This window comes from Oreochromis aureus, linkage group 5, assembly GCF_013358895.1.
Source record: "Oreochromis aureus strain Israel breed Guangdong linkage group 5, ZZ_aureus, whole genome shotgun sequence".
Classification (NCBI taxonomy): domain Eukaryota; kingdom Metazoa; phylum Chordata; class Actinopteri; order Cichliformes; family Cichlidae; genus Oreochromis; species Oreochromis aureus.
This window is the reverse complement of record NC_052946.1, coordinates 25,982,677-25,994,086: the sequence shown is the minus strand read 5'-3', so window position 1 is coordinate 25,994,086 and position 11,410 is coordinate 25,982,677. Positions and strand designations below refer to the sequence as shown.

Genomic DNA, 11,410 nt, shown 5'->3' with positions numbered 1-11,410 from the left:
GTCTGCACGATGTGTTTCATAGTTTGTAACAAACCTTTTACAGTTAAACATAACATGACCGAAAAAGAAAAGAGAGAGAGAGAGAGAGAGAGAGAGAGAAATCACACAAATTATATGTTAAGCTCATTTATTTTTAGTTAAGTAAACTCTAAAAATTCTAACATAGCTGGTGCTTAGAATACAGTTAAATAACTATTAAAAACAGATGATATAATATTTCTGTCCAGGTTGCAGTCTTCATGATGAACACGCTGTTGCAAACTCTGCTCCTCTCGGTGGAAATGCGCCTTCTCTTTCCTCTTTGTATAAAACATTTTAAAAGTCAGTTTAATCTCAAAATTCACTGTTAAATCCGAAACACACCAGATAAAGAAAAGCGAATAGTTCAGTCTAACACATGTGCCAGTGAACCATTAAACGTCAGTAAAACTCTGCAGTTATGAAACGTAACTTTAACCTCGGCCAAACCGATTTGCTCAGTTGTAAATAAAACAGCGAAGTAAACGTGACCCGACAGACAAAACCTGAGTGAATTAAGTCCAGCGTTTAACCACTGAGAGCTAAAACTCAGGTGAGGTTTCAAAGCTGTGTGCGGTGATTGGACATCAGCTGCCGATAAAGTGGCTTCGCCTACAAAGTGCTCTGTAAGGAAACAAGCTCCAGCAGCTCTGCGCTCGGGAAAAATACTATATTTACTTATGTTGTGCAGAAAAATGCGCTGACATTGCGTTATATCGAGCACCGGCTGCCCAGTTAAACTGTGACTATCACCAGGTAACGTGGGCGTGTTTCTTGAATTAGCAGCAGGTGTTAAACAGCTGACAGGTGAGGAGGAGGATGCATGCAGGTAAACTGAGGGCCTGCTGAGCTGATCGCTGGTGTCGTGAGAAACATGTCAGCTCGTTCTTTATGTTACAGAAGCACAGAGACACAAGACCAGGCGGAAAGAGACGATCGTTCGGTGAAAATGAGAATCTGCGAATGCAACATGTGGAACGCGGAGAGTGGAATATGTAAACAAACCGGTTGACGTAACCCCCTCGGTGCACTCTGCATGCTGACTGTTAGCAGAGCTACTGAAATCTCTGAAAACATCTGAGCACTTTTGCAAACATGTTCTATGTTGACAACCTGACCAGACATGTGAAGATTACGGCGCGACATTCGCGGCTAAAACACTGTTAAAAGTGTAGTTAGTGACAGAAAAACGGGGTATTTTAAAACTACACCACCACCATTGCTGCCTGTGATTTGAAACGCATTCTGGGATACCTGGCTGCCTCAAGTCTACAGAAGCAATCGATTATCTAGGATCGACCTGTTTTGACTTACATTGCACGGCAACCAATCAAATGTTAGAGAAGCTGCATGGGCAGCGTTAACCCCGCCCCGTGAGTTTGATGGGTGAGTCTGACAGATAAAATTAATTCATGATGAGAGACAGGCGCCAGGACTGCCAAAATGAAATAAATAAATATATCATGAAATAATTAATTAAATGTGTCAATAATTAATTAAAATGTGAAATACATAAATAATTAATTAAATGTGTCAATAAATAATTAATTAAATGTGTCAATAATTAATTAAAATATGAAATACATAAATAATTAATTAAATGTGTCAATAATTAATTAATTACATGTGTCATAACTATTTATTTAATTAATTAATTCCCATTTTAATTAATTATTGCCACATTTAATTAATTATTTAATGGTGTATTTAAGTAATTCATTATGGCAGTCCTGGCGTTCCATAGCACTGAAGTGTAACTGATGTAATTCTGATTCTGTCCAGTGGGGGCGCTCTGAAGCCTGTGAGACGAAACATCCAGCCAAAGAAGAAGAATCTCACACTAACCTGAGGAAAGTGCTGCCCGTCACTGAACTTACAGATGAATTGTAAATATTGAAACTCGTATCTGAACCAGCAGCTTTCTCTACGAACCACGTGCCATTTTTAGTTTTAATCCACAGAGCCGGAGCTGAATAAACACGTAATTTTAACGGTTTCCTGTTAGGGTTGGCTTCCAGCTGATTAGCATCGGGCTAACCGGTGTAGTTACTGACAGCTCTACCTGCTGGTAACCGTTAACGTTACCTGTCCAGGTACTCTCCCGTTCAGCCCTGCTCTCCTGTTCTTGTCGACGGGGCCTTCATGTTGAACCACCTCTCCACTGCTCTAACGCTCTTCACCCGCCGACTCCCCGCTTCCTCCCCGCGGACTTTCTCCGGAGCCCTCCGCCGCCTCTGCAGGATGGAAGCGGCCGTGGTGAGGTGCCTCCCCGGGGAGCCCAAGCTGACCATCTCCTTCTGTCTGCAGGGCAGCCACAAGCACATGCTCCGGGACCAGGACGAGCCGCTGGGTAAGGTCCTGGCCCGCATCTCCAACGGGATAGCCAAGAACCAATCAAAAGCAAAGAAGTCCAAGAAGAACCGGGGTCAGGAGCAGCCGGATGAAGCTGCGGAGCCCACCGTGGTGAAGCTGTTCTACGACGGGGAAGAGGTGCCGGAGACGGTGCTGAACGCGGAGGCTTGGCAGGACGGCTCCGTGCTGCAGGTGGGAGATGTTAAATATTCAGTGCAGAGGAACGCGCCCACCTTCACCACCGCGGAGCTACCGGTGTCCTTGTTGGCCGGCTTCCCCGTCTGCCCCAAACTGGAGGTGGAGTTTGGGAACGTCCAGGACTGCGAGTTCACCTGGTTCAGAGAAAACTGCCCACACACGAGGTAAATACCCAGAAAAGAAGGTGTAAATGTGAAGCAGAGATTGTGTGGTGCAATCCAGCTGTTTCAAGAACTGCATGCCTTACACGGTCTTATCATGGGAGAATTGGGTCAGGAAGGTCTGCTTATCTCTACCAAGCTGTTTTATCGACACAAAAACATAGATAAGTTTGCCAAAGGGTAAACAAACCTTTACACTGAAGTGTTTTTAACACCCTGGATGCAGAACAGTACAGCTGCTTTTTCTGTTTTTGTTATAAATCTGGTGATTGTTTGGGCACATTAATAATCAAATTGATTTGACATCCTGCAATCTTCTTCTCTTTGCTCTTGTTCCAGGTCTGAAGCTCCTGGCGAAACTTCAGATCAGGACAGTGGTTGGACTCAGGTTGGATGTGAGAGAGTTTACATCCCATCCAATCAGGACATCAGCTTCAGGCTCAAACTGAGCTGCACGCCCAAAGATGGAAGTCGCAGTGGCCCGGCCAAGGAGCTGGTTTCTGTGGGAGCTGTGGAGGCTGGACCAGGCGTGTGCTTGTTTGACAACCGTCATGCTTTCACAGCCAAAGTCACGGACTGGCCGACTGTGAGAGTGGTGTCGTATAACATCCTCGCCGACATCTACGCCCAAACGGACCTTTCCAAGACGGTGCTGTACCCGTACTGCGCCCCCTACGCCCTGCAGCTGGACTACAGACAGAACCTGATCAAAAAGGAGCTTGCCGGGTACAACAGCGACATTATCTGTCTGCAGGAGGTGGATAAAGGTAATCACTGATAAAAACACAAAAATACTGATGATTTTTAAAAATAAATCTTTGACATTAGTTGTGCTCTCTGACCTCTGCAGGAGTGTATGTGGACAGTCTGACTCCAGCACTGGATGCCTTTGGTCTGAACGGTGTTTTCAAGGTCAAAGAGAAGCAGCATGAAGGACTTGCCACCTTCTACCGCAGGTTAGGCCAATCACCAGCCAGAAGCTGGATTAACCTTAACTTGCTTGGTAACTTTATCACTGGCAAAATAATATGCAGAGCCACATCTGTGTTTGTTTGGTTGAAGCGAGCATAAGCAGCACATTTTTTAGATTTTTGAGTAAAAAGCCAAACCCAGCTTCACTCCACACGCTGGTAAAGGTAATGAAGAGAGTTGGATAAAGTCTCAGTTTTTTAAGATACATTACCATCTTTACACAGGCCAGAAATAAAAAGCTTTTAGTACATGAAATACATTTTGTTTAATGCACTTTTAATATATTGTGTGTCTTACGTGACGGTCTGTGTTGATAGAGTAGCAAGCACCTACAAATAAGTGATTGTGAAGAAAGTATCGAATATCTGAAGCATAACAGAAAGGCCTCTTTATTTATATGCAGCCCTGATGGCAATATCACAAATTTACTTTTAATTCTATAATGATTATGAGCCCTGCAACTAGTCAACAGTCCAGAGTTTACCTCGCCTCTCGTCCTATGACATCTGGAAGCCCCGTGTGACCCTGAATTGGATAAGCGGAAAAAGTGGATGGATGGATGATGATTATGATATTTAAGTGAATCCTGTTGTGCTGTAGGTCAAAGTTTCGACTCTTGAGCAGTCACGACATCATGCTGAGTGAGGCGTTGTCCTCTGACCCCATGCACGCTGAGCTTCTGGAGAAGGTTTCTGCTAACGGTGCCCTGAAGAATAAGATCCTGCAGAGGTCCACCTCGCTGCAGGTACTGCTGCTCACCATCAAGGCTGATTAACTGTTATATTTTAGCTTTGGGAATCAGTGATGGACATTTTGTTATTGCTCCCATCCAAATATCGGGTCAGCAGTGTGGAGGTCTTTCAGACCTACTGCACTCACAACGTTTTGACTTTCTTGTAATTTTTAAGTAGTTTTAAGACATTTCAAGCATGAAAAAGGTGGCAAAGAAATGCATTAAAATAGCTCCCTTTTGTTACCAGCAGCCACAGCCACTGTCACAAAAAATTAATTTCTTCACAGTTCATTAGTCAATGAACATTTGTGACAATAATACTGTTTGACAGACAAAAAATCCTATTTTTGCATGAACAAGGTGATTCTGAAAGTGTCCATTAGCTGAAAACAAGTGGAGAAGTGGAGTAAAGAAGAGGTGGTAGGTCTAAAAATATGTCTACAGTAACTGAAAGTCACATATTTAAGAAATGGTAAAAATCCATGTATGGAGGTGTTCATCAGAGAGGTAGAATAGAGTATCTACAGCCATTTGTAAAATATGGTGGCGGCTCTATCATGATTTGGAACTGCATTTCAGTGTTGGGGATTTTGTAAAAATTCACGTAAACACGAGCACAGAAAAGTACTATCGGATTTGATCCAGCGTTGAATACTGTCTGGAAAGCATTCGATTGCTAACAGTTTAATTTTTCAGTTTAATAATGATCCCAAACACAGTGCTAGTGCAGTAAAAGTACCTTGATAGAAAAATTCACATTGGAGCATTGTCGCTCATGGATTGGCATCCTCAAAGCCTAGACCTCAACATTATTGAAGCAGTGTGCGATCATCTTGACAGAGAACACTAGAAAAGGCAGCCAGCATCCAAAGAATGTCCTTCAAGAACTCTGGAGAGCTATTCCTAAAGAAATTAGAGGAATACTTGTTCAGGCTGTTTTGAAGAATACAGATGGCCATACCAAACGCTGACTTTCAAGATTGTTTAAACTGTACAAACTTTTTTTTAAATTAACTGTATTTCCATGTATCAATACATCAGTGCACCTATTTGTCATTTTTCTAGCAAAATATAAAAAATTAAGGAGTAATTAAGGAGGTTCAGGACTTCTGCACAATACTATGTTTGCAGACTTTAAAAAACATTTTAGCACAAACACCGGCTTGTTATGTTCAGTGTAATACTTCTTGGAAAACTTTAATTGCACTTAGGGTAACATCACATATTGCCATCAACATTTCACTTTACCTGTCTTGTTTATGTGTGTGTACTCAAATCAGCTATATTTACATGTAAAATGATAATTCAGGGAGAGTTACAGACAACAGGAGATCATCTCTGCTCTCAGTCACTCTTGAAGTCGCTGTTTGCTCACACAGCAAACGGAGAGAAAGGAATGAGAGGGTACACCTGCTGCAGATGAATCAGAATTTGCTGTCTGTGGATGTTTTTCTAAACTAAATTTTGATTGTTGGCTGTTGTCTGTTTGAGAGTTTGTCCTGGTCCTGGAATTTGCTTCTTGAATATGTGAAAGAAATGCCCACTACAATTAAAAAGTCAGCAATTTATTCAGTCATGAAAAGAAATGTTTGTCTAATCACTGAATTGTTTGTTTCCCTGCAGGTCACTTTCCTCGAGGACCTGAATAAACCCGGCAGGAAGGTCTGTGTGGCCAACACTCACCTGTACTGGCACCCGAAAGGTAAAATGTCCTGTTTACTTCCATGAACACCTGAGTTGCTCATTTTAACCAGCAGAGATTGTCAGTACGGACTTCTGAGGATTTAATTCATTTCCTTTGAAGGGGGGAATGTTCGCTTAGTCCAGATGGGCGTGGCTTTGAAACACCTGAGTCATGTGATCAGCGAGGTCGCACCTGGAGCTCCGCTGGTGTTTTGTGGAGACTTTAACTCCACCCCAAGTGCAGGTAACTCCAGAAAAGTACCTACAGCCGAATCTGAGATGGTTTACTAGAACATAATGACCCTCAGGTCAAAGTTCATCTTCACCATGTCTATAGTTTTTTTTAACACAGTCTTTATCCAGGTTGGTTTGTTTCTTGATCTTGTCCCCTCTCAGGTGTGTTTCAGCTGCTCAGTGAGGCTGTGGTTCCTCCGCAGCATGCAGACTGGAGCAGCTCGGGGCCGGGGGAGTCCTGCAGTATGGAGCTGCTCTCTGACATCCCCCCTCTGCTGAGCGCCTGCGGATTGCCGGCCTACACCAACTATGTGCGAGGGTTTCAAGGCTGCCTGGATTACATCTTTATACAGCCGGACTGCATGCAGGTACTGATGGCAGAGGATGTAGAGAGACATTTTTGTTTTAACAAGCTTTCTTATGGGAATCTTAGTGAATTAGTATTTATTTATTTTTAAATTATTTTTTATTTCATTGTTTTATCGTGTCTTTTTGTTGGCTGTTATGGTATTTAATTTTCATATTTATTTTACTCTCGTTTTTGCACAGGTTTGTGACTGTCTACAAAAAGCCCTTAATAAATCAGCTTTACTTACTTACTTTACTTAGAACATCTTTTAGCCAAACTATGTGTACCACTCAACCAAATGAAATCAGTCTTTTTAATTACTGAGATCTTGAGCGACCTACTTGCTAAGTTTGAAGTACATCAGAAAAGAGTTTGTAAAACAGGTGAAGAATGACAGATTTCTCAGATTTTCACTAAGTCAAAGATGAGGAACAGAAAACAAACTCAATGGAGATTGGTTATTTAAAAAAATGATGATAAGGTAAAAATGGAGTCGGGTGTTCTTTGTGTGAATAACTGATGTAACACATATATTGTTTGTGTGCAGGTGGAGCAGGTGATCCCTCTGCCCAGCCTCGAGGAGGTCACCACCTACGAGGCTCTGCCCAGCGTGGCTCACCCCTCCGACCACATCGCTCTGGTTTGTGACCTCCGGTGGAACCCCTGACCTCTGACCTCCAACCATGATGGACAGAGATGCTTAAAAACACTGAGATTTAAACTGTGTCCCTGCAGGTTTACCAAGAAGAACCAAAGCCAACAGAAGCTCAGAGGATCAGAAAAAAGAACTTAAACCACAACACAGTGAAAGTTTATTTTAAATTATTCACAGTCCTTATTAAACAATAAATTATTTTCATCACTTATATTCAGTGTTGGAATGAGAAAAGTAAGTAATTGCACATTTTGGGAAGGGATTTAAGAAAGGGATTGATTAAATACTCAAAAAACAAACTCACAATACTGCATCATAATAGTTTGATGATTAATGATCACTCTGAGGTTATTCACTTTATTTCTGGGTTAATAGATAAATATTGACCTTTTAATATAAGTATTTATTATCATTGTTCCCAAATGTGCTGCTCAGTGGGCCTTTCAGTTTTTAAATAAAGTCTACAACACTGACTCTCACTTGTTGGCTTAATGTCATATACTCTGTACTTACAGACATCATTAAAGAAGGTGAACATCCTGTGATGCTTAAATGATTTGTTCATTATTGTGACAATATCCTCGAAATATAGATTTAATTTAATTTAGTCCAACTTTTACCTTCTTAATTTAACTTACATTTCTACCTGTTTTCGGAAATAAAGCTGTGACAATCTTAACATAAATTATATTTAGCATCCAAGAAATGAGCAATATCTATCACATATTCACAGTTCAGATGAGTAAAGTAAATAAACATTTAGTTTTACATTGTTTTTTTTAGAAGAGCAGAAAAATGATTTGTTTTATATTTCTCTAGGAAGCAGTTTTGAGTCACTTGGTTTTAGGATGTTTGTGCACTTAAAGGCAGCGCTCCATGGAAACGGTAACAAACAATACAATTCAGCATTTTGAATTTTTGTTATTTTATTTTAAAATAATCATAGAAGGTGTTACACCTGAATGTAGGTAAATAGGACAATAACAAATGTTTCTGGATGAGTTCACCGAACAATGTGATTTCATTTTATTTGAAATTATTTCCGGGCAGCACGGTGGCACGGTGGTTAGCACTGTTGCCGCACAGCAAGAAGGTCCTGAGTTCAATTCCACCATCAGGCCGGGGGTCTTTCTGTGTGGAGTTTGCATGTTCTCCCCGTGTTTGCGTGGGTTCTCTCCGGGTACTCCGGCTTCCTCCCACCGTCCAAAGACATGCAGCTTGTGGGGATAGGTTAATTGGATAATCCAAATTGCCACTAGGTGTAAATGTGTGAGTGAATGTGAGTGCGAATGGTTGTTCGTCCCTGTGTGTTAGCCCTGTGACAGACTGGCGACCTGTCCAGGGCGTACCCCGCCTCTCGCCCTATGACAGCTGGGATAGGCTCCAGCGCCCCCCGCGACCCTGAAAAGGATAAGCGGAAGCGAATGGATGGATGGATGGATGGATGGATGAAATTATTTCCATTGTTGTTTTCTGTATTGTCCTCAGCCTCTCTCTGAGAGGCTCTCTTCAGGGAGCAAAACACTTTTTGTCTAAAAACAATAAATCTCATACAAAAGCAGAATTCTCCCAAGCAGACAGAACAAGCATCTACACAGTTTTTACTTTAGTCCCACACAGGACGTCATCAGGAATATTAAAACCATGATAGGATCTTTTAGTCCAAAACAAAACACTCTGATAAAAACAATGATAAAACTGTAATTATATCTGATTATTTTCATGTCACCAAGGTGACAACTGTGAATGGTATAATTTGCATAAACAAATACAGAGCAAAACCACAGTATGTACAGCAGCTTCATGTACACTAAGCGTGAGTTTCAGAGAAGTCGCAGAAATGTTGGTTTTAAAATTCACAGCTCAGTTTTCTTCTTTGAGTACTTTCCCTGTCTTTATGGAAGACGGCTCCATCAGGCTGCTCTCTCCACTGCACAGTGACTCCATTCACTCCTTTCTCCTTCAGTCTGTCCTGCAGCTGAGAGATCCAAACATTACACACATGTTAAAACAGAGACTAAAAACAAACAAAAGACACCTTTAGAAAAACCATCAATAAATGAAATGAAAACCATCAGCTTGTTTTCTGACATTAATTCATACCTTTGTATTTAAATTGGGCTGACTAATGTATACAGTAAAATATAACTCATAAACATGAGTATGAACATTATTTCTGTCATTTAAAAAAAATCATTTGTAGATGTCAGAATTTTACGAACACTTGTCAGGATTCAAAAATTCTAATTTACAACCTTAATTTTCACGCAGCAGCTTGCTCATAGACACTGTGAACAATGAGGACAGGCAATCACATTAAATTAAAGAGATGGGTAAAACCCACAGCACCTATACTAAAGTGCAAAGGTGATGAGGTGAAGTTTTAAGGCAGTATTGTGGAGACTTGCCTCTTTCAGGAGTGTTGCTTCGGCAGCTGTGTCATTCAGATCCACAGAGGAGTCCTTCAGCTTCAACCTGATTTTTATTACTGAGACAGAGAGGACAAAAGGCGTCATGATGAGTTTTCAGTTATTATATTTTTGTGATATCAAAACTGTAACTTTATACCTTTTCTGTAAACAATTTCTTTTTTGGGAGTTTCTGTGGTTTCAGGTTGAGGAACTGGCAGGTTGTCATAGCAGACAAATGGTCGTGGTGTATTATAGGGCAGTAACCTCCATTTTCCTGATCTCTGCATATCTGCAACACCACGCAGGTCATTTGAAATGCCAAATATTTTTCCTGATTCATCCCAGTATCTGAATGAGGAGTCTCTGCCATCACTCCAGTAAATGTGAGGATGTGCAATGTAGCCGATCCATATTTCAGTCCCATACGACACCAGCCTCTGTGCATCACTGACGGAAAGCGAACTGCCAGCCAGGTCTGTGAAGTTCTCCCTGCAGTACCTCAAAGCTCTGAACCAGTCCATGCTTTTATTCACAAAAACAAATTCAGGACTCTGGTAAGTTCCTGCAATTAGAAATTGTGGTTAAATAAGTCATGTTGATTTTTCTGTGAATGAAAATAATCAAATCAAAACAATCTTAATGAGAAAAGAAAATCCTTTGCTATTTTCTTACCATTGTAACAGATGAATGGGTATTCCAATGAGCAGTTGATATAGTAATACCAAGACCAGTACGGTGCATTCACTAAAACTTTTGTACACAAATAGTAAACTGAAAAGGGTTCATTTTTAGTTTGGTTTTCCCATTTCCAGTAATCATCATTGATCTGAGATACATAACTCCAATAAAACTTTAGGTAAGCACCAATCCAGACCTCAGAGTTGTAACCAGCAGATGAAACTGTTTTGTTAAATTGTTTCATTTCTGTAGCGTTTTCGAAGTTGGCCAGACCTACGTAGTTCACTCTACAGTAGCTCCGAGCCTCACCCCAATTTAAAGACTCATTAACAAAGTGGTACTGACGGCACCTGGAGAAGATGAGCCACCCTGTGAGGAAATATGATCGATCAACATCTCTGAACATGCAATCTGGATGTAACATATCAGAGTGATAACCACTGCCAAAAATGACTGACCTGAGAGACAGAAGACACCCAGCAGGATCTTCACAGTCATGATGCTGCTCTGTGGACTGTGAAAGAAAACTCTGCCTTTATAATAATAAAAATGCAGGGAAATCCCACTCCTGCTTCATGTTCCTGTTTCTGAGAAATGTTACAGGTCTGTTGATCAGTTTATGCAAACTGTGTTACAGAGACTCCTCTATGGAAACACAGAAGCAACATCAACCAGGTTTGTTTAAAATTGCTAAAAATTCAAATTTCAGGCTTAAAGTAATAGAAATTATTTTAAATGAGAGTGTTTTATCTTGTGTTTAATGACATTTATTTCCAACTGCAGTTTGTTTTCTTAAAATTTGAAGACGTTTTATTCATTTCAGTCATTGTTTTTAATGATACTGCACAGGAGTGAAGCTAATCTGTTTGATTTTAGAGATAAAAATGTGCAAATCATGTCATTGAATTACCGAAGTTATATATTTTTTTATTTTCATGATTTGATTGAACCAAAGAATTGCCTAAA

General features: G+C 40.7%; 2 protein-coding genes across 3 annotated transcripts; one reads left to right on the top strand and one right to left on the bottom strand.

Moving 5' to 3' along the window:
* The first annotated feature begins 1,748 nt into the window (after positions 1-1,748).
* Positions 1,749-7,895, top strand: pde12 (phosphodiesterase 12). 2 transcript variants are annotated; one of them, XM_031757618.2, is made up of 9 exons: positions 1,749-1,904; positions 2,326-2,732; positions 3,069-3,496; positions 3,580-3,685; positions 4,302-4,446; positions 6,058-6,136; positions 6,239-6,361; positions 6,514-6,719; positions 7,248-7,895. In XM_031757618.2, the coding sequence occupies exons 2-9, from the start codon at positions 2,341-2,343 to the stop codon at positions 7,365-7,367; spliced, it is 1,599 nt and encodes a 532-aa protein (XP_031613478.1). In that variant the 5' UTR covers positions 1,749-1,904; positions 2,326-2,340; the 3' UTR covers positions 7,368-7,895. The 2 variants fall into 2 exon arrangements, with proteins under 2 accessions (XP_031613478.1, XP_031613477.1); XM_031757617.2 differs by having other exon boundaries at positions 1,749-2,732.
* A 1,309-nt stretch (positions 7,896-9,204) lies between these two features.
* Positions 9,205-10,942, bottom strand: LOC120440337 (lymphocyte antigen 75-like). Its single transcript, XM_039612664.1, has 5 exons — positions 10,903-10,942; positions 10,439-10,813; positions 9,924-10,328; positions 9,764-9,843; positions 9,205-9,333 (listed from the first exon to the last, which is right to left on the bottom strand). The coding sequence occupies exons 1-5, from the start codon at positions 10,940-10,942 to the stop codon at positions 9,205-9,207; spliced, it is 1,029 nt and encodes a 342-aa protein (XP_039468598.1).
* Positions 10,943-11,410: the final 468 nt, after the last annotated feature.